Here is a 23,589-nt window from a genome sequence, read left to right as displayed (position 1 = left end):
CTGATTAATAGGGCAATGCTTCTTGAATGAGAAGTGAAAAGTCTGCTTTTTTTCAAGCTCTTAAACCTACCACTACATGGTTTGCTAGTCAGCTAGTGGATGTTAAGAGGAGATGTTAAGAAGGATCATTTTCATTTATCAAGTCTATGTCATAGGCAGCCATGAAATTGAAGCATCTAATACTAATGCAACCATCACTTATGTTACTATTTATAAAGTATTGAGTTGTAAATTGAATGCTCTGTGATCATGCTTGTTAGGTTGAGGAGCTAAAGATGCAACTCCACAAGAGAAAACGTTGCTATGGAGCAACACAGGATACCGCCCCTCCTGCATCTCATCCTCCCATGCACCACCAGCAGCACCAGACACCAGCCATGATGGGCCAGCATTTCTTTGGGGTGACTATCAAGCAGGAGCCCTTGTCTTTATCCTCCAGCTGCCCTCTGTCCTCCCCTAAACAGCCTAAGTGCCCTCCTGGTAGCTGCAGAGAGGATATGGGTAGCTGCAGAGAGGATATGGGTCACTGCAGTTCCTCCATTACCAACATGGGGGGCCCCAGGGGACCACAGTGTATGGATACAGGCCATTCCTCTGGCAGCCCCACTGCTATGTCCACTTTCCTCAGCCCACAGTGCTCACCGCAAGACTCTCCTATCAGAAAATCTTCCAGCAGCCCACAGCCTTCATCTCCTAACAACCCCTACCTGCTGTCTCCTCAAATGGGGAGGGATGGCTGTAGTCACCCCCACACCCAGGGCAACAATAGAGCATGCAACATGCAGGTATGTTGCCTTTATATTTAGAATGACCATTTTTACTGACTTTTAGTAGATCATATAACAAAGACAAGAAGCAGTATTTACTTTTAAAGGAACAGTATTGTGTTTTGTATATATTTATTTAGTTTTTCTTTACTTTAAGACCATGGTGGATTTCAGACAATATTTTAACCGATGTTATAACATATTTTAATATGACCCCACTTTACACCCCTTAGTTTTATCAAACTATCCTGTTTAGAGACAGAAAGAATGATATGGACGCAAACAAACGTTACCAAAAACATAACCTAATCAACATTTGTTTAGATATTAGATTGCTATTTCTTTATTTTCTATGGATATTCTGATTTTTATTTTGATTCTTATTAGCATTTATATATTCCTGTATTTGCTGTCATAAGATCACCAAAATCATTAGGCATCATCATCATCATCAGTGGGCTGCATAAGTAAATGTATTTTATAGTATAAAAGTTAAAGAAAACCCATATAATACTTATCTAAATTTTTAAATGTAGGCAGCCACCAACGAGCGCAGAAACATGTCCAACTAGCATTAGGTTTTACAATTTCCCATCATCTCCATCTCTGAAAACATGTTCAAAACAGTATATCTAAATATTTATTTCATATACAAAATATGCTCTCTTTAGTCTAGGTGTTTTTTTATTCTGTTCTTGATTTCTAACGTGTTTGGGGCATTTTATTTTTTGGCTAACTATAGATGCAGCAAAAGAGTGGCGGTTCGCCTGTAAACTGTTCCTATCCTTCCGACCAAAGAGGTCTTCAGGGAGTCTATCCCAGCTCAGCTGACTGTGGCCTCAACAACAGCAGCCCTGCTAAACCTGAGAGCCAAAACATGCAACCAAAGGTAATTTTCTATCCACATGACCAGCAATTTACAGCATTGTCACATCAGCATCATTTACTTCAGCTGAATCATCTCACATTTATGTTACTGTTTTCCTTTCTTCTCTCCATTTGTGGCCTGTCTCTGTGTATTATTGTCTTTTGTTGTGAAGTTCATTTTGTCATAACTTCATATCAGTTTTCATCATATATTCCTTGACATGTCAGTGACATTTCCTTTACAAGACGACAACGCCAAATCATTTTTTAGAGTAAACTTTTCACTGTGATGAGATTTTTTAAACATGAGGGCCTAATTTGGGTAAATCCCCCTATAATATACTAATGTCACTTTTCACCTATTTCCCATATAGATGTCAGTTTTGCCAAAGTGCCAGGTCCCTCCCCCTGCCTTCAGTAGCTCAGATTCAGATGCATCTGACTTAAGACAGCCCCCATGCTATGAGGATGCAGTCAAACAGGTAAACTGAAATCCATGATAAAATTCAGTAGAGATGGCTGGCCAGAAATTTATTTGACCTTTTTTGGCGTTGCTCTCATTCCACTCTTCCTCCTGTGGTCTGTCTTGTTTTTTCTTTCTTCTATTTTTTTCTGTGTTGTAGTTTTTGTTTTCATCCATCGCTTTGTTCACTGTACTTCTATAGCTATTATGATAATAGCATTATAGTGATTTTTTAACTATTGTAATTATGTAAAAATACTTTTTTTTTTACAGTCGACAAAGTATTTTATTCATTATTTAATTGTAAAAAAAATAATGCTCTACAGTGTTGTAAAATGTCTTGTTTTATCTGAACATACAAGGGATTTTTTTCCCTAAAACATAAAATAAAATGCTTAGTGAATGATTACTAATTATTAGACCATTATTATTGTTGTAGCTCTACGTTTTTGACTATGAGCAAAACTAAATTTCTGTTACCTCCTTAATTTTGCCAGCAAAGCAAAATAAAGCACAACTAAATTTTTTACAGCCAATTAAAATATATTTGTTTCTCTGAAACAAGCAAAAAAACTCTATCTTTAAAGCTAGTAAAAGGGGCCAAGTCCCGTTTTAGGAGCTAGAATGTTTAAAAAACAAAACAAAAGAAAGACAACCAAGTCTGTTTTTTAAGTGTTAAAATGTTGTTCAGCTGATAAAAGGAACGCACTTTTTGTTACTGTTACAGCAACTGACCCGAAGTCAGCAGATGGATGAGCTTTTGGACGTACTCATAGAGAGTGGAGGTGAGGATTCATTCTATAGATCCTGTTGGCTGAAGATGAAAGCATTTGAAAACACTACCTGTTGTTCACAGTCTTACCTGACACGTTGAACCTGCTGTGACCCTCCCTCCTCTCCTCTTTCTCTTCAAGAGATGCCAGCTAACGCCAGAGAAGAGAGGGAGAGGTCCTCTGTAACCAAAGTTATGCCTCACATTACTGTGTCCCCAGGGTGTCCCGGCCTCCTCATCCCGTGGTTTCACCGACATTACGAGCACCTCTCCCCCACCCAGCTCCCTTACGACCATGCAGCCAACCACGTCACCGAAAGCCACCCAGACACTCTGCTTGGCAGTCCCGTCGGCCGTGGAGGGGAGGTACCTCTTCTTAAAATGGCAGCAGAGGATGGGGGCCAGGAAGATGATGGGAAGCGAGAGGTTGATCGGTACAGCAGCCCTCAGAATCACCATCACTCTCATCATCCTCAACAGGACAAACTTCTGAGCAACCGAGATCTGATGGACACGTCTCTCTCGGCCATCGGCAGCAAGGTGTCCACCAACCCCGAGGTGCAGGGAATGGTCAGCATGACCTTTAGTGAGACGCCTTGGGAGACAATGGAATGGCTCGACCTGACACCACCCAGTTCTGCCACTGCCTTCAGCATTGCTCCACCCAGTGCACCCAGCATTTTTAATGCAGAGTTCCTGGATGTAACAGACATTAATTTGAACTCTGCCACAGACCTTCACCTGGAGCACTGGTAAAAACAACACTGTCCCTAAAGTGCTGGTTAGCAGCATACCAGCCATCGAACTCAAGACACCAGCTTGCAACTAGCTGCACGGACTTCTGATATTAGCTATGACAATACCAAAGACTTATTTAATTCTATTCTTAACAGCTTTAAATGTTCACATGTTGCTCCTTACTATGATCCAGTGGAATGTTATAACCATTAACAGATATTCAAAAGCTGAAATCCAAGCCAGAAATTGACCAATTGTTATATCCAACCTTTCCACTTCACTGAAATGTGGTTCTTATGTTGTCGTCATACTCAAAAACTAAAGACCTGGTGCTTTTTGGCATGATCTTGATCCGCACAACTACCAAGTACTTGTGACAGTGGACATAGTGTCGGAAGGAGTGTTAATGTAACTTAAAAACCCGATTACAGTACTTTACGCCAACATTTAATACAGTATCAGTGTTATGCCACCTAGACTTGAAGACACAGTTTGACTTTCATTGTATACTTTGAGTTATATATTAGTACTGGAAAAAAATACCCAGAGAGGAGTTAACAGGTGAATTGGAGAATTGGATTGCTTAGTAATGGCCATATTGTAAATATCAAAACTGACAGAGATAAGTTGCAGTCTGCATATTTCGTCAGAGGTGTGGGAGAACATACAAACAACAAATCAAATGCTTTCTGTAATCACTTCAACATTTGATGTAAATATGATTTTTTTTTAATTCACTGTGCACCTCTAGCTTAATAAACACTTGTCACAGTTTGCTTGGGCTTAGTATATGTGTATAGGTTAGGTCATTTGAAGGAATCTTTTTGTACTTATTTGTTTTCCACTATTATCCACAGGATGACACCATAGAAGGAAGCTGACACCTTTAAAATAATTATCTTATCAGTTTATATCAGCAGCCGAATACTGCCTTATTTGCGACAGCTTTTTATTCCCAAATTTTAATATCAAATGACTGCTCCCCTAAAAGTTGTTGACTGATGTGATTTAGATGGCTCCAACCCAAGTAAGTTATGTAAAGCTCACATCTAGTTTTTTCTTTTTTTGTTTTTGGTCATTAAAAATGCCAGCATTTCTGTTCCCATTTACATTTATTTATTTTGTGCTTTTGTATTTATACTTGATCCTGTATTTATACATTCCTTTAAAACAGATTGGGGCTCTATATGATGTATGAAAAAAGTACCATTATCAATCACTGACATTTCATTATTAGTTCTCTTGAGAATGTGATACAAAGTGAAAGAACCACTTTGAAAAGCCATGTTTTCCTAACTTACTTTTCTTTAAAAAAAAAAATAAATCATGATTTGTAATTGACAATTCTTAGCACTTGTTAATAGGATGATGTAATATATTCAAATTTTTACTGTGAATACTGGATATTAATAAAGAATAGACTTCCACAAAGCCAGCCTAGATAAACCTATTATGCACAGTAGTTAGCATAAAGTGAGAATACCAAACTCAGAAATGAATAAGGTTTCAGTTTTGATTAGTAAATGTATTTTAATACACTTAAAAATTCGATTAAAACTAAAGGAAATACGTATAATTTCTTGCATACCTCCTTTATATCTGTCGACTAACTGTAAAGCTACAGTTAGCAGTTTGCTAGCCTAAATTGCATAAAGACTCACAGATGGGGACAGACCAAAGTGGCTTTGTCTTCAAGTCACAGAATCAGCCTACCAGCACTTCTGTTTTATGTTCCTAGTTAAATCTCTTTATTCATTCTCAAAAGACCCAGTAAGCTTCATTCATTGTTCACAGTACTCACCGTCTTTTCCAAATTAGCATTATCTTAACTAGCTCATTGGTCATTAACTTGAAAACATGATATTTACTTTACTCCACATAAACTTGTTCTATTTAATGTGAGTATTAGACATAATAAAAGTTTTATTACCAAAATGCTAAACGAAAAGGGGCTTTTTCATACAGTAAGATTAATATTAACAAAACTAGCAGTCTAGATTTTGTTTTGTTTTTTCTGACTCAGAACGCCAAGGAGGCAGAAAAAAACTTTACTAACAAAAATTATGTATTTTCTTTTCATTCATGTTCTATGCTTGAGCAAATTTTTAACAGTCAGCTTGCTTTTACACTTGAACCAGAGGTGCTGGTAGGTGTTAGCTACATAAAGTGTTTCTACCTTATTCCAGTCTTTATGCTAACATCACCACCTAGCTATTTTACGACAGATCTAAGTGGTTTTGCTCTTATATGTATGTCATAAATATATGTCATTTCCAGTAATATAAAATTATGACTTCAGTTCCTTGGCTAATAAACCTCTTGCAATTATTCGTGTCCTCTGTAACCATGGGTCTCATGTTGTTTTGACCAAATTTTTCTTTTCTTTTAAATGAAGTGTTGCACTTGAGTGGCTTCTCTGGTTACATGTTAGCTATTACCCATCTTGAGTATATTTTAAAGCTAATACTTTATTTCCTGTCTTCTGTTGTCAGAACAATTACTGTCCTTTTCTTAATTATTTTTGATGAATTCTTAAATAATTTTCCCTCAGAGGAAAGTAATCTGACAGAAGCTTCCATGTTGCTTGGCCACTCTGACTTGCCCGAGTCCCTGTATACTACAAAAAAAGACAGCAATAAACTTATCACTTATTATCAAAATTATTTTGGCAGTTTGTTCGTGTCTAAATTACAAGAAACATACACAGGTTTCCAATCTTTTCCATGGGAACTTTATTTGTAACCATCGATGAAGATACAATATAATATTCATTGCCCTTAATAATATCTTATAATCTAATATGAACATTCTAGTAATTTTGCAATTTATACAACATGTACCCTGGAGATTCACCAGCGTCAAGTTAGCTTCCTGGAAACACATGACAGAATAAAACAGATCTAGAGACAGTTTGAAGTTAAACGGCTCCGTCTGTGGGCTTTCTCTGGGGTCTGCACCATTTCGCGTCAGACATAGAAATGGAAAGTCTCTTACCGAAAGAATCGTGTGGGTTCTACAACGTCGCCACCTACGCGGTTGTAATGTATTGCCCTCCCAAACAGGCCAGAAGTATTCAACATTTTAAACAAGCCACACTAAAACGTCCCCAACCCACTCCAACAATGGTGGTAGTTTCTGGGAGATGCATGTAAAAGTCCCTACAGTGTCCCAGACTTAAAGGACCATCATCCATACAGTTTGGTTAATAGCTATCGCCAAGTAGTGTGATATTTGTCTCGCTATTCTGTGGATAAGAAGCCCCGCCTGGTAGATGTGGCTTTCTGAAAAGGAATGACAACGGGTGCATCTCAATAGTCTCAAAATTGTGGCCTCCCATTGACCTTCTGCCACGCTAGTATGTAAAACTCCAGAATATTACAACTGACAAAGGAAGACAGGTGAGGCATTTTGGATTATGGAGATGCATCCGAGTTTAATACATGGCTTGGCATGGAAATATTCTATCATCAGTGCAAGCCAGAAAGACATGCTAAATCATGGAGAAACATGCCGAGTCCGTGGTGAACTGAAGGACGAAAATGCAGTAACTGTGTGTGGAGTGAGATTCCTCTTCTCCTGACAGTTCGGTAGTTGGTATGGAAGTCAATAGTTTGTGATTTAGCAGCATTTACAGTTTTTATTTATTTTTTGACAGAACTCCCATGCCTAGACTTTTAAACTTGTAGTTACTGCTGCTATATGGCAGCACGGTGGATCTGTGATCAGTGTGGATGAGAAGTTTAACTGTACAGTGCTATGACAGGCTACCAGGTGAAATTAAGCCTCATTCCTAAACTAAAAGAATTTGCATCTAACACCTATCTTGGTGCTTGGTTTGACCATCTGTGTTTAGGAATCAGCCTTCACTGTTGAGCAGAACCTGCCAGTAACAGCAGGTGTTCTATGTACATACACATTTACAGTGGACATAATGTCCTAAACTAACTTTACACCAGGGTATAGGACATCTTCCACTACAAGAACTTGTTAGGAGTATGGAAACGAGGATGTTTTTGTGGGACAAAAAGTGTGTAGCCTGGGAGACTTCTGGGTGGTCCTGAAAGAACAACAGTATGCCTTAATGCAAACTGATTGCATTTAAAATGCAGGCGAAGGCATTAAAAAAAAATTACATTGTTGGGTTTTTTAAGCCTATAAAGCAATGGAAAAATAAGACTGAAAAGGCCAACCAGAAGACTATAACTGTAAATGTTTAGGGCTACCTCCTACTATGTTCCTGCAGCGGAATAGGCTAATGTAGCACTGGATTAGCACCACTTAACGTCTCTTGTGTTATCATTTTGGCAAAGTCAAAAAATTAAGTCTCTTTTTTTGAGAAGTTATTCTTGGAGACCAAAATAGGCACACCATTAGCCAAAAAAAATATTAAAAAAATAAACTTACTTGATTTATACAATGTGAACAAAACTTTTTTTTTTTTTTTTTTTTACAAGTTTTATCATAATATATATTTTCGTAGTGTACAAAACAGGCAAATTCATTAGTCTTATTGTAGTTGTGTTTTCTAGTTTAAACTAGAAAAAAAATACAAATTTTTCTTAAACTTGTAAAACTGATGTTAAAAAATTGTTTATCATCTTGTGCTGCTCTCACCAGAGAACTATACGATACATTTGCTAGCAGGTTTTCTATTTTGATCTAGTGGTGACTGTTTCTCAATCAATACATTAACTGCGAGGCAATGCAGCTTGTTTGAACTACATAGGTTTTACGACACTAGGTGTTCTAAAGGTATATAAAAAACAAACAAACAAAACATTTACTTGCAATGTGCAAAAGTGAAGCGATGCTTACATGTTTATTTTTTCCTGTTTTGTTAGCGCATTTTACAAATCTACAGATCTCTTACCCAATGCTTTATGTTGTTTTGCTAGCATCAAAGACCTATTACCATATATCTAACTAATTTGCTTACTGCAAATAGAAAAAAAAAACAAAAAAAACATACCGTTAGCTAGATGTTAAACTTTCATTTATTAGAATGATAATGGCCTTTTCTATTTCCTCACCTATTTGACTAAAACTACATAATAGAAAAATATATATTTCTATTCAGTTAGTATACTTTATTTTACCAATCTTAACCTTTTTTTAAAAACCTGCTTTTTCTTCTTCCTTTTTTTTTTTTATTTTTTATTAAATGGACAGAATTATTTAACATATATTTTGCTAGTAGGCTTCTCATCTTAGTTAGCTATTGTTACATCATCTTGTCCTTTGTCGTTTTTTATTAACAAAAACCTATAAAGGATATTTTGGAAGCATGCTTTGTGTTGTTTTGCTTTTTTTTTTAACCCATCAATCGTCTTTAGCTGTAGCTACTTCTTTGAATGACAAAAATCCAGTTACATTAAACCAGGTGTTGCCATTTGATATTACCTCATTAGGAATTTCTATCACCATGAGCTCTGTTCTGTTGCTGCTCAGCAAGACTAACACAGGAAATTCTCAATCAAAAAAAAGATGCTCAGTTTTATGACTCAAACACAATAATAGCAAAAGAGACGAGCTGAGGCCAGTTTGTGAGATTTTTCTATCAAGACAGCTTCTCACAGATTGCATATTGGGGGAAAGAGAAAAAGAAAGCCGCGCTACCGAATCCACGAGTGTTCCACACAGAAACACTCTTGCATACTCAACCATTTGCCGTGAGTAAAGGTGCTCTCAATCAAATGCATGGAAAGACTGTTTAGACAGCAGATCTACCTGCATACATTTGTACATGTCAACAGTTCAGAGGTGAACACACATATGCATACATACAGTCCACAATGTACAATCTATTGAGTGGCTTTTTTGTTCATACATCAAGAGCGTCACTGCTCACCATTTTATTTGGTAAATTCTGTATTTGTGTACAAATTCAAGTGTGTGTAAATTATATATATGTACTCCATTCCTTTTTCCTCACATACACAGATACATTGCATTTTACTAAGACAATGTTCTCGCTTCAAGTTTTTCTGGCTGAAGATGAATGACAATATTATAGGATTTTAAAATGAGGTGATGGGAGGTTGAAAGGTTTGCTTAAGGATATTTGTCTCATTGCACTGAGCAATTCGGACTTAGTTCCTTTGTTCTTTGGAACACGTGAATAAACTGGTGATCCCACCTAACTCTTAGGGCTAAGATGTCAAGCGTCGTGTCACAAAACTTAGTGTCCAATCCACTGTTGGCTAACGACCCCCCTCCCCCAACCCTCACCCCACCCTCCCTGGACTAACTGTCAGTCGACATACATGGGCGAGATAGGAGAGGCAGGGATCTGATCCAGAATGCGACACACGTAGCTGGCGACGTCCACAAAACGCTCCTCATACATCAGAATGAAAGGGTGTTTCTACAGGAGAGACACACAAAGCTGAAGTCACAGTTCAGCCCGTATGAGCCAGCTAATTTAAAGTTAGGTTTAGCCTAAATCCTCAAATATTGCAGAGCTAGGAATTGGGGTAAAATTTTATTTACTGTAGCAAATAAAAATGACTTTTACATTTCAATTTTAAGTAGTATTGCAACTCACCAGAAGCTCCTTGTACTTTGGCCTTTTTGATTCATCCTTTGTAAGGCTGGACAGACAAAAAAGAACAAATCAGAGGCAATGTGCCAAATGTAGAGGGCATAAAAATGCTCCCCAATCAAATTTTACATGATTGTGCTTACCATAGGTTAACAAAGTTGATGAACTTGGGGGAGAACTGCCTCTCCTCTGAGTTGCTGAGCTGGGGAGGCTCGCCTTTTACCACCTGTGTCAGCTGATCGAAAACACTATTCCACTTAGGGTAGGGGAATCTTCCTGTTGCCAGCTCATACTGATAACAAACAGAAAGACACTCGTCTAACACTGTGGATTTATCCTTATTGCAACAGCTTAACTTAATGAAACCCTTGGGTCTTACCAGGGTGATTCCCAAACTCCATACATCAGACCGGACATCATAGCCTTGTCTAGAAGCACTGGGGTCTATCCTTTCAGGCTGCAAAACACACAAATGGAAATATTCTGTGATACACAGATAATTCACTAGACCCCATAAGACAGTATTTCACTCTATCAGACAAATGCAAAATGCATGTCAGTCACAACAATTTTAAATCAACTGACACGTGAAGTGAACATGTCATTAAAAAGTACTACTGAGGAATGCCCATATAAATGGCATATATGGAATTACTTTGAGGTGTACTGCCGACCTAAACACTGTCAGAAATCCTTCATAGACTTGCCCCCAACTGCAACACCCTCTCTATGCAGTAAAAACTATCGAGGAGGGACTTGACACACAGCTTAAGCCAGGGACGGACAATTAATTTTGCCAAAGAGTCACAAGAGAAGCTGGACTGTTGTGGAGGGCGATGTCAATAAGCTGAACTCAATTCTGCTCAGTATTAATTTGATCTCTTTGTAAGCAGCCCTCCACAACAGTTCCACTTCTCATGTGGCCGCTTGGGAAAATTAATTGCCCACCCCTGGCTTAAGGTACTGAACTGGTCTCCAACCTCTCTTCACCAAGCCTGATTTATTACAATCCAAAGGATCAGTTGCTCGACAGCACAGGACACCAGAGGTCTGTGCCCCCATTGGTCAGAACTGAACACAAGGGTAACCCATGCAATATTAAGCAGGAGATTTAAATGTTTTGGCTGCTTGGGGTGCACTCTGCAAGGTGTGAACAACTTGAATGAAGGTTCTTAATAAATATAATAATAACATCAACCCGTTTTACCCCTTCACACGTAACTGATGCATATTTGTTAATCAGTGCAGTTAATTACTTACTGCCATGTAAGGCCTGCAGCCTGCGTCTCTGGTCTTGGCTATGGAGTCCACCAGCTGGCCGCTGATGCCAAAATCGCACAGTTTGATATTCCCCTTTCGGTCCATAAGAATGTTGGAAGGTTTGATGTCTGCAAACACAGCAAAGGACAACCTAACTATAATGTAACTGGGACAAGAGTTCATTTTTAACAGCTGATAATAGTGCTGGGCGATATGACGATATATATCGTGTGGACGATAGAAAAGTGTCTATCGTGCCATTTGTCTTCTATCGTTTCTAACCCTAATTTTATCAATTATTACATAAAATATATCATTAACCCTTTACAACCGGTCGGAGCAGGCACACTCCGTTTTGCCTAACTATTTTTAAATCCCTGTAGAACTGGAACCACTTAAGGTAGCGCAATAAGTTTTTTGCATATGAAACTGTATGAGTTGTACTTACATCTTGTTCCATTAGCTTGCCCTAGGTCACGGTTTCCTTCCACATATAGCTTTGCAAAAATTGCATAAAAAGCACTTCCAGCAACAAAAACATAATATTCCAGAAACACGCTTTGTCGATCCGATCAGCTGTTCATAACACTTCCTACGTTGGAATACAAGTCAGCGCGAACTATCGCATGTCCGCCATTACCTGTCCGAAACCGGAAGTGACGTCATTTTCGCGGAGAATGTAGTTTTTTACCTTCAAAGCTTATGTTGGTGTTTTTAAAAGTCATGTTTGACTTTATGCTTTTCTGTATCGTTTCTGGGATGCTTAGAAGTCAAATTACACTGTTGGAAATAGTTTATTTTGATGCACATGCTGTTTTTTTGCAAATTTACATTATAATATTTATTTTCATTTTTCCTGTTGTATATAAAAATTTGTATCTCAAAAATAAAACTATGAAGACACTCAGACACTGATTGGAAACTATTTTGTGCAACTTTTTTGTATTTATAGTTTTGAGGGATACGCCTCTTAAATTTCTCTAACTAGAAATATATGTAAAAAAACAAAAACGATTTTCAATTTTTTTGTAGTTTATTGCACTTTTTTGCAATTTATGTAGTTACTATGGACTTAATGCATACACATTATTAAAATTTGGGCTATAATGGTTTTATTGATGTATAGCAACTTGAAATGCTCCCACAAATGGCACTACAGCATGCAAAATATAAAGATAAGCTATGGCGGACTTGGTTCTATGGTAGGTCTTAAAGGGTTAAATAGCCTGTGGCAAATATATTAGTGTTGTCTTCTCACTATACATACTCTTAACTTCATGCAAGAGAAAATAAAGTATAAAAAAAATTATATTTTTCGCAAAGAAACTCCGTCTTGTGGTTTTGCGACATGGTGCTTCTTTACGTGCACCCGGATTTGCGACATGCTTTACGGTAACTCAAAAGACTGCACCCTCTCCACTCGCTGTTTACAGACTGCATACTTTCCAGATGACCACAGGTCAGGTGGTATATCGTGATATATATCGTTATCGTGATATAAAATAATTCATATCGTGATAAATATTTTTTCCATATCGCCCAGCACTAGCTGATAAGAACAAAATGAGAAAACTTACCTCTGTGAATTATTTTCAAGTTTTCTTTTAAGTGGTTCAGTGCTTTAACGGTCTGTTAAAGAGAAAATAAAACCTTTGGTTAATTTTTTGATGCTATGCATGCAATTACAGGAAAAGTGTTACATGAATATGAAATTGTTGCTTACTGCTAATGTTATTTTGCCTAATATTTCCTCTGGAATGACGTCATCTAATGCACAATATACATATTTGTAGAATTTGTCTAATGAGGTAGACATAAGTTCCATACAAATCCAACAGTCCCCCTGAAACAAAGACATAGAGGTTAGATTCCTTCAAGAATTTGCAATCAACTGAATGAATCATGTATATTTTGTTTCTGTAACATTAAAAAAAGGCAGGTGGGTGTGTTTTTCAGACCTCCCTGAAGAGGGCGCCGTAGAACTGAACAATGTAGGGACAGTCACTACTCCTCATCACTACATCAAGGTCCATCAGCAGCTGCTTCTGCTCCTTCTCATCCACAGTGGAGCGAATCCTCTGAGGGACACATCACAAAATAGACATGCATGTTTCAGCCTCACACTTTTCATCACATTGCCATTTCTAACTTTAGCAGCATTAATAAGAGAATTCATTTCTCAGAGAGCAATGGACATGAATTGAACTGTTTTCTTTTTTGTTATTTATTATACCTTGCAAGTTCGCCTACTATCACCATGTGCATGCTGGGTTCAACAAAAGTTATGCACATAAAAGCCAGCCACTCAAGCCAGTCACATCTACTTAACAGTGTCAGGTCATTTGACCACAACACTGATGCTACTTCAATCAACCTTTGTGTCAGTCAGAAATGAAGCTGTTCGACCCTAAAATGCATCGGTGAAACTAATTCAAATGAGCTCGTTATTGTGTTATTCAAAATTCAACAGCACATTTTTCCTAAAATCAACAGAATCTGTCAGTATTTCATCTACACAATGAATGCTTCTAAACAGGCTGTCAGAATAAGCTAGCATATAACCACCTGCAGTGCACACTGCATGCCATCCAGGTGTGTGGGTAGACTGCTGCTGCTTGCACGGCTAATGTTAGTCACACTTTGAGAGATGTTTAATGTCAGACTCATTTAAATTTAACCCTTTAAGACCTACCATAGAACCAAGTCCGCCAGAGCTTATCTTTATATTTTTACATGCTGCAGTGCATTTTTGGGAGCATTTCAAGTTGCTATACATCAATAAAACCATTATAGTCCAAATTTTAATAATATGTATGCATTAAGTCTATAGTAACTACATAAATTGCAAAAAAGTGCAATAAACTACAAAAAAATTGAAAATCATTTTTGGTTTTTTACATATATTTCCAGATTCCAAATTTAAGGGGTTTATCCCTCAAAACTGTAAATACAAAAAAGTTGCACAAAATAGTTTCCAACCATAGGAAATTTATTTTGAGTGTCTTCATAGTTTTATTTTTGAGATACGCCAATTTCATATACAGCAGGAAAAACGAAAATAAATATTATAATGCAAATTTGCAAAAAAACTGCATGTGCATCAAAATAAACTATTTCAAACAGTGCAATTTGAGTTCTAAGCATCTCAGAAACTATACAGAAAAGCATAAAGTCAAACATAAGTTTTAAAAACACCAGCATAGGCTTAGAAGGCCCTCAAGGTAAAAAACTACATTTTCCGCGAAAATCACGTCATATCCGGTTTCGGGCAGGTAATGGCGGACATGCGATAGTTCGCGCTGACATTTATCTCACCGTAGAAAGTGTTATGAACAGCTGATCGGATCGGCAAAGCGTGTTTCTGGAATATTATGTTTTTGTTGCTGCAAGTAGAGCAGGGCGATATGACCAAAAATATTTATCACGATATACATTTGAAAATTTGCGATAACGATATAACTGACGATATAATTGACACTAGACAAAATAATTTACAACTCCACAACTTTATTAGTGCAAAAAAAACATCAATGTATTTTCACTTAAACAAGCAGCTGTTTTTTTATGTGCATTAAAGTTATATAAAAATTTAACAGTGAAAATTCCTTGCAGACAGTTTAACCAAAAGGCATTTCCAGTGGAAACTGGCCGACATATCCTCAGCATAACCATGTATAATATCCACAAAACTTAAAAAGAGGTTATACACACACACAATACGGTAATATTATGTTGAAGCACAGTACGTATCACTCCGCGAGGCTCCTGCCTACGATAGCCGTAATGCTCCGACAATCCATCCAGCGGTGCGGGTTCGTAGCTTAACAAAGTCGTACTAAAACATTTGACAGATTTTCGAGCGCCGTGTACATAAAATCGTTTCGAGGTCAGTAAACACAACCATAATTCATACATAAGGCACACGGGATTATAAGGGGCACTGTCGATTTTCAGAAAAATCAAAGGATTGATTTTAAGTGTGCCGTATTTTCCAAACAACACAGTAATAACGACGGCCCGCTAGCATGCGCTACCAAAAATAGTGCTTTGTTGTGTATCTGACGGACGAAAGCTAAACCAGTTCCACACCACTGAAGTTGCAGCATTTTTACAAACCAATTCTGGTTCATCCGTTTCATTTAACGATCCACTTTCGCTCTTCTCATTCCGCGTCGCCACCATGTGCGTATGTAAACATAGGCACTGCGCATGCGCGTTTTACCCATATTCTATCGCGATATTTCATTTTCCTATCGTTGCCCAAAATTACACCAGTATAACCGTGAACGGTATGATATAGCACAGCCCTAGCTGCAAGTGCTTTTTGGTGAAGACAGAGGATACACACGGTGTGATAAAATGCTTTTCTTACCTCAGTATTGTCTTTCTACACTTGAGATAAGTCTCAGTATGCCACAGCAACTTAATATGATCCAGGTATAAACACATTCATGTGCATTGTACAGTTACATTTGAGAAATCTGACAATGAGGGAATGGTGGAAAAGAATCCAACATCTGTGGCATGAAGTTTTGGAGTTATCTCAAGCTCTTAAGCTTCGAGAAAGCAAAAAGTTTTGAACACAAGCAAAAATGTACAGGGGTTCCCAGTGCACGATCTGATATCGTCGTGTTGGTGTTGTTCCCAGATCAACATAGTAAATGTTGTTCCAGGATCAACATTTCAAGTGACCAATCAGAATGTTGTGACGTCATGCTTTTGCGACTTTGGGAAAAACCGCCGTAAAACAAAAAACTGTACTTAAGCTGCGAGAAACCGCCTCTGTCCGCCGATCAACGGACCCTGACCGCGACCCTAATCCTAACCCTTAATAAACAGTAAGCAGAATTGATATTGTCCTTGCAACATTGGAATTTCACAAATGCACGAATGGCTTGGCGCGCCAAAGAATATCGTCACAACAATGTGATTGGTCACTTGCAATGTTGAACCTGGAACAACATTTTCATGATGATCTGGGAACAACACCAAAACGACGATATCAGATCATCCGTTCCCAGTGTTCAGATAGGTGTACTGCACAAGCCCTTTGAGCTATAACCTTCTGAATTTATGCAATTTTTGCAAAGCTATCTGTGAAAGGAAACCGTGACCTAGGACCGGCTGATGGCATAAAATGTAAGTACAACTCCTCCAGTTTCATATGCAAAAAAAATTATTGCACTAGCTTACGTGGTTCCAGTTCTACAGGGATTTAAAAATAGTTACGCAAAACGGAGAGCGCCCACTCCAACCAGTTTTAAAGGGTTAATCGACTAAGAAATTAGTTGGTTGGGACGCCCAACATCTTTCCATAACTGAGTTCAGATGCCTGTTGATCAGTAAAGACTGGCCTCTGGTGACATTTTCGTGCATTACACTACAGTATATGACCTCAATACAGCAGCTCTGCATCAGCTTAACAAAAAGTAGAGGTGCACCTAGAGACCGGCCAGGGACTAGAATTGGTTGATTTCCTGCGTTCTGGACCCTCACTGGTCACTGTCTGGTTACTGGTTGGTCAGCCTTCCATATGTTTGATTACATCCGTTTTATGCATGTGCAACACACTCACAGCAGCGCAGGCAAATATTTTCACGGACACTCAAAGCCTAACATGTGGACACTCCTCACTGCTAGACTCAAAATATCTGTTCTAGTTTGATTGAATTCTAGTCAGCAATCATCTTATTTTGAGACCGACATTTCAGTCTTTTTAAAAAAAGCAGACTAAAGGAAAAAAACATCTCCAGATTACTAATAGTCTATTATTGGGCTACCTTGACAGCCATGATCTGGCCTGTGGGTTTGTGGACCATCTTGTTGACGGAGCCATACGCCCCACGGCCGATCTCACCGAGGTCTCTCAGATCCTCTGCAGTGAAGTCACAGTGCTGCTCAGGAGAGATCTTCAGCTTCCCAGATGACTCAATACTGTGTGTCCGTAGGCGCTCTCTGTTGAATGTGGCACGATGACAGCATTTATAATTAATCATTTATATTTTAATCAGAAATTAAGTGTATGTGAACTGTGAAGTTTCCATGAACCGCCTTTAAAATCTGATCAAGCTTGTGGGATTTGACTAGTTGGCAAAATATGAATATAGTATTTGTATTATTTTCATCATTAAAAATTCCCCTCCTGATATTAAAGGTGCAAGATGCATGATGATTTGACCACTGTTAGTGCTATTAAGCAGTGTTTCTAAGGATGTGCCCCAAGTTTGACTGCATGTTGTGCAAATGTGAACATGTGTTGAAAAACACAATCGTGTCAGTGATTTTGTGCCATTTCACAGCGCTCAAATTGCCAGAAAATGTAGCAACATGTCAAGTGAAAAGAAAAAAAAAAAAACACTGCTAGCAAGTTAAAGTGGTTAGCATAAAAACCAACTCTACAAATGTTTTAAACAGAAGCAAATGTAGTCAGTACATTTCTGTTGTCATAGTAACTTTAAGACGATTTAGAAAATTGCTTACAAAGAAACTTAATAATCAATAAGTACTTCCTGATGTTATGAAGCAAATGAGTAGTGTTGTTTCTCTGTAAACTGCTACACAACAGGACTACTTTTTGCAACCAGGCACTGCCCCCTGCTGGCCTGACAAATTCACTCTACTGTTATCAGGTCCAGAGGCTATGTCCAATTTCTATATACAACCTCTTATCTAGTCCCAGTGACATCATGTCCCAACTATCTCTACTCACATGTGAGGGTTCTGGAAAGAGGGAACTGTTGGATTGAGTGGGAGCCTGGAAGCCGGTTTCACTGGAGGGTTGGCGAAATTCAGTTTCAGAGCTTTGCGTTTACCTGGTAGGACAAAAAGAGAAACAGATGCAGAGTGCCACCACATGCACACCACTCTGTGGGTTCAACCAACTGGTGAAGACAGAGGATACACACGGTTTGATAAAATGCTTTTCTTACCTCAGTATTGTCTTTCTACACTTGAGATAAGTCTCAATATGCCACAGCAACTTAATATGATCCAGGTATAAACACATTCATGTGCATTGTACAGTTACATTTGAGAAATCTGACTATGAGGGAATGGTGGAAAAAAATCCAACATCTGTGGCATGAAGTTTTGGAGTTATCTCAAGCTCTTCTTAAGCTTCGAGAAAGCAAAAAGTTTTGAACACAAGCAAAAATGTACAGGGGTTCCCAGTGTTCAGATAGGTGTACTGCACAAGCCCTTTTAGCTATAACCTTCTGAATAAATGGCATGCAGCATGTGTGCAAGCTATCAGGCTAGTATGCTGTGCACTAAGCAGGGTGCTAACATTGGGAATCCCTGTTCAGAACATTTCCATCAATAACCTTTATAAATGTGCATGTCAACATTAAACAGTTCCCACTGACATGTGAAAGCGACCCAACACTCAAGACAGCACTTCGTTCAGACTGAGAACACATAGGTTGAATTAACTGTTAGGTGCATGTGAGTATATGAATGTATCACCCAAATAGAGTTGGTGATTAAGTTTAGGCATTGTTGAAAGTGCTGAGTTCAAGTGTTAAGTTGTCTTTGCCATGCCCTGTCCAACCAGCTCCTGAGTGCAAACAGATCCCTTAGCCTTTTAAGCCCCAGTGCAAATGAATCTTTCTTGGCAATAAATATATTTGTGACAATTAACAGCAGTGAACAGTGTACAGACTCCCCCACTACCAGAGCACCACACAGGCTGTTTCAGTAGTATACAGTGGCATCCTCTCACCTGTGTTATCCAATTACACACGTGCACGTATATAATAGTATAAACCATGAATCAAGACTGAAGCTCGTAACAGGAGGCAGGAATGAGCCCAGTCTTGAATACGGCTACAATAACAGAGGGAAGGATGCTCCTTTACACTACTGAGGTGTCCCCACAAAGAGTAGAGGTCGTGTGCTTTGTGTGCAAGTCTAATGCTTACTTTGGGGTATTCCAGACAGGCTTATCTGAAACCCTGAAGTAAAGAAAAAAACATTTTTACTACATTTTCTTGAAATGTGTTGTTAGAGTTTAAATGGGCCACGTTTGTGCCGTCCCAGCATGATTCAATGCTGAAAATGGAAAACAGGTCAGGATACTGAGAATGTGCTTTAGCTGGCAAAAGATGTGCCACATTTTGGTGGGTCTTGCTCAGTGCACTGCCATGTATCTGAAAACCGATGTAGTGTTTGCTGTATTACTGGCATAATAGTTCCATTTTAACAGTCATTTGAGTACCATCTTACTTAAAGTCAATTTTGAAAACCAATGTTGTGCCAGTCTTGAGGCACTGTGCATATGGCACTACCTTCTGCTGTTCCACTTGCAAATACTACCACCAGTACAATAATCAATTACATGTATTTGTCACTGCTGCCTATATAAAACCGTTTTAGTATTTTGCAATTACTTCCCGTGACCCCAGATAGATAGATAGATAGCAAGCAATCTTTGTGCCAAGCTAGGCTAGCTGGCTGCTAGCTTCTTAGCAATACTAACAGCATATGGCAAAAAAGCAAATACTTCCATTTTCCATATTTCCAAGATTATTCTTAAAGTTGGATATTGTATCATCAGTGTATGAACTACTATAGAAGAATAAGTAGATTACATTAAAAAGTGACAGTACAATTAAAATAAAGTACATTGTTTTTTATACTTGGTTTGGCGTTAGCCCTTTTTGCTAACTTGTACCTTAAATATAAGTATATAAACTAATACCTTAGAAAAATACATTTTTGTGAAAAAAAAATTAAAACAAAGGGCTACACGTTAAAGCTAGCTGGTAAAACAGTCTTAGCAAAAAACAAACAAAAACAATTTACTTTTTTACTTCTGCCCATATATTACAAAAATACATTTCATGCTGCAAATTCTTGGTAATAAAGTTAATTATATGCAACAGTTAATTTAATCACAATGGGAAGTGGGGTGGAGGTGAATAAAACTAATACTAAAAGCTGTGATGTTTGTTAGCTTTATAAACAGACAGTAATAAAATACTATGAACTTATAGATAATACACTAGTGATGACTGGTATTTGCCGGTGGAACAAGACTGATATTCTGTTTTTGTTGGCTCAGCAGAACACCACAGATTCACAGTGGCCAGCCACTAAAAACTGGCATGTGCCACTTCAACAGCTAAGCTGGTATAGCTTTCCTACAGTGAGAACCACACTTAACAGTGTCTCGTCAAATGGGGTCTGTCTACATCAGGTCATTCTAACATGGAAACTCAGTTGAAAACATGCAGAAAAAAAGAGGATACAATTACAGGTATTGCAAAAATGGAAAAAAGAAAACAAAAAAACTTTATGCCAACAAAAGAAAAAGACCAACAGAGGGAAGCGATGGGGACATTTCAATAAATTCCTTTGCCAAGATTGGCCCTAAAATTAAAAAAATAAAAAAACTCAACAAAAAACTAAATCTCCCAAAATCAGACTAAAACCTTATAAAATAAGTTTGAATACCTGTTTCATTTTGACATCTCCAGCAGGTGTTGGTTTCTGCAAGGTTTAGATAAAACATTTGATACTGCCACAGAGCAAGAAATTACAAAGTCAGATATGGCTGTAGAGGCTTAGGATTAGGCGCTTAATAATCAATAAAATCCAGAATAAAGCCCTCCTGATATACTATGAGCACATCCATTATTATCTGCCTAACCTACTCTGCTGGAATTTTCCAGTGAAATGACAACTCTTGGAACAAACACAGCTAAATGTATGTGAAGCACTTTACATGTATGTGTAATCAAGGTTTATGAATGACATAAATTCTATTTAATCCCCTAAAACACCCATCAGCTGTCACTACATGATTCCCTGTATATCTGCAGAATTTCAACTATAGTTGAGAACTCCCACTCTCAGGAATTTGGCTTTCATAGGGGTGACAAGCTAGTCAGAACAAATAGCATCCTATGGAGCCATAGCCCAAAAATTGCCTCTTGTAATTACACTTATATAGGGGGGGGGTCTTTGGAATCTTCCATATACCACAGCACCAGGAGCCACTTTACTCCTGACAGCAGTCACCTTCAACCGCTCCTTACACACGTTCAAAATTTTCTGTGGTGATTTATCTTTGCTTCTGAAATCTAATTCTAATTTGTAAACAGAGGCAATCAAGACAGTGTCCTAAACCCTCAACAGATCAAAGAAGGTGCTAAAATTAGCTTCCTGTAAGAAAAACCCTACAGACAAAAGTTCTGTTTATTTCTTCAATTTTAACACAATGTCGATATTGCATTCGCAAAAACTAAACTAATACGTTCTCTCTTTTTTTAGTTAAGTATGTTTGTCAAGTGTTAATAATTATTTTGGCGATTTTACTCCTATTCGTTGAGAACTCTTGTGATCATCCTCTTTTATATTCCCAGTGGATTAATGTAGAATAAGAAAATTTGGTTTTATGTATTAAGTTTCAGTAGACGTTTTTGTTCCTCACAGCACATTATTAAAATGTGTGACGTCACTAAAACAAATCTTAGCTGACTACAGGTTTTGTCACGAGGTTTGCCTGTCCGATAATAGAGGACAGTGTGCGCTCAGAGGCATTAACTAGGTAGAGATGTACACTTATAAGAGCCTCATGCAGATATGAAGGCTTAGTCTTTAAATTTATTTTACAAACCGATGTGATTTGTGTCAACACGTTATGAAACCACCGACAGAACTACCGTTAGCAATACAGGGAAGACAAGTAACGTTATGTATGGCCTGAAGCCAGCAGAATTTAATGTTGACACTTAATAGAATTGTGAACCCCAACTTTAACTTTATTAGCGCCATCATTTCTTTGCTACTAGGAGCCGAGCACTGAAACAGTGGCCTGACCGGGGACAGAAGTACACTTCAGTGTAGGCCTTGAGGCTACTTGTAGCAGCCCTCTGCTAATAACAAAGGCGAAAAAGTTAAAATAGTTACGGAACTCATTTTTTACAACGTAATACTTTTAAGGTAGAGTCGGGATGTACGATTCAAACTTCAGGAATGAAAACACTTTACTGTGCCATTACAGGCCCGCTGGTACAACAATTAAACTGAAGCTTGTGCATCATTGCTAGCCTGGTAGCAGTGCAGTTTCAGGGAGATACATAAAGCTAAGCGCAGAAAGGCAGGATTAGCGGAAGTCTCACAAGGCAGACGTCAAAATAAAAGCGCTGTTTGTTAACAATTACTCAGATCCGAAAGTAAAACCTTTGACTAGTTTAGGCTAATCAACTGCATGTTATGAATATTTTTTAATCTGATTTAACATGTAAACACTTAAATGTGTGATGCTTGTCACTAACTGCTAACTTTAATTTTCATTATGATTAACCAAATAGGTGCACAGATTGACCTTACTCAAAGAAAAGGCAGTTCGGCCACTATCATGGCTTGTTTTGGCAAAAGTGTGCATTTTGCATTAACATAAGCGGAGCATTTGCAACAGATGCATTAAATTGGTCACCTTTCCAGACATGGGCCGCGTAACATATTTTATTTTGAAAGTTCTGACCGAAAAGACTTACTTATTGGGTTTCTCTTGACTACAGTGTTTCTGCTTTTAGGAAGCTAAAAGCTACCCTTTCCTACAAACTCTAGTGTCCCCAGTAGAACTACAAAACTGTGAACTGGAGCCATTGCTCGCCTACCTTGCATGCTGCTGCTCTGTGTTTGCTGGTGGAGTTGGTGCGACGTTGATCCTACGATGTTGCTGTTGTTGCTGGAGCTAGTGGAGTTGCTGTTAGGACTGGGAGTCGCCATTGTTGTGTTGAATTCCAGCAGCAGCGCTCAGGCTGCAATGCAGAGAGTGAAACTTCGCCCTCTCTGCCTCCAGACGGGACACTGCGCCACTTGAACGCAACAGCCGCAACGACGGCCACGTCTCTGCTGTTGCTGCTTTTACGGACAGTCGGAAACAGCAAATCACGACTTCATAGTTAAACGTTTGACCTGCATTAATAACAAATGTATATAACATATTCTACATTCTGCCTCGTTTTATTTCGCGTTGAATAATGAAGCTTCGTTTTTTAATTTGTAATATATTTTACTCAGACTTTTATAGTTGGATTTACACTGTTAGATGTGTCAGCTCATCAAAGATAATCAAGCATCACATAATATGTCAAACAACCTTTGAAATGATACGCAAATTTCTGTCCAGGAAGTTTATGCTTCATTTTTGGCAAAAGAAATTCTGGTGTTT

General features: G+C 38.2%; 2 protein-coding genes across 12 annotated transcripts in view; one reads left to right on the top strand and one right to left on the bottom strand.

The window, feature by feature from the left end:
* Positions 1 to 5,935, top strand: part of myocd (myocardin) — a 145,508-nt gene extending 139,573 nt beyond the window's left edge. For all 8 annotated transcript variants that reach the window (XM_005447920.4, XM_025909596.1, XM_025909595.1 and 5 more), the window contains 5 exons: positions 261 to 785; positions 1,510 to 1,656; positions 2,009 to 2,116; positions 2,825 to 2,882; positions 3,012 to 5,935. In XM_005447920.4, the coding sequence (XP_005447977.1) occupies positions 261 to 785; positions 1,510 to 1,656; positions 2,009 to 2,116; positions 2,825 to 2,882; positions 3,012 to 3,625 (1,452 nt within the window). In that variant the 3' untranslated portion in view covers positions 3,626 to 5,935. The remainder of the gene's footprint in view (positions 1 to 260; positions 786 to 1,509; positions 1,657 to 2,008; positions 2,117 to 2,824; positions 2,883 to 3,011) is intronic.
* Positions 5,936 to 6,322: 387 nt separating this feature from the next.
* map2k4b (mitogen-activated protein kinase kinase 4b) lies at positions 6,323 to 23,304 on the bottom strand. 4 transcript variants are annotated; one of them, XM_013273098.3, is made up of 13 exons: positions 23,033 to 23,304; positions 20,862 to 20,897; positions 19,328 to 19,360; positions 18,118 to 18,178; positions 17,189 to 17,363; positions 13,367 to 13,486; positions 13,132 to 13,251; positions 12,986 to 13,037; positions 11,409 to 11,536; positions 10,528 to 10,605; positions 10,292 to 10,440; positions 10,152 to 10,197; positions 6,323 to 9,971 (listed from the first exon to the last, which is right to left on the bottom strand). In XM_013273098.3, the coding sequence occupies exons 1-13, from the start codon at positions 23,142 to 23,144 to the stop codon at positions 9,858 to 9,860; spliced, it is 1,224 nt and encodes a 407-aa protein (XP_013128552.1). In that variant the 5' UTR covers positions 23,145 to 23,304; the 3' UTR covers positions 6,323 to 9,857. The 4 variants fall into 4 exon arrangements, with proteins under 4 accessions (XP_013128552.1, XP_013128550.1, XP_013128551.1 ...); XM_013273096.3 differs by having other exon boundaries at positions 18,118 to 18,220; positions 23,033 to 23,303; XM_013273097.3 differs by lacking the exon at positions 19,328 to 19,360 and having other exon boundaries at positions 18,118 to 18,220; positions 23,033 to 23,302.
* Positions 23,305 to 23,589: the final 285 nt, after the last annotated feature.

The sequence above is a fragment of the Oreochromis niloticus genome, linkage group LG8, assembly GCF_001858045.2.
Source record: "Oreochromis niloticus isolate F11D_XX linkage group LG8, O_niloticus_UMD_NMBU, whole genome shotgun sequence".
NCBI classification, from domain to species: Eukaryota; Metazoa; Chordata; class Actinopteri; order Cichliformes; family Cichlidae; genus Oreochromis; species Oreochromis niloticus.
This window is presented reverse-complemented; position numbering and strand designations above follow the sequence as displayed.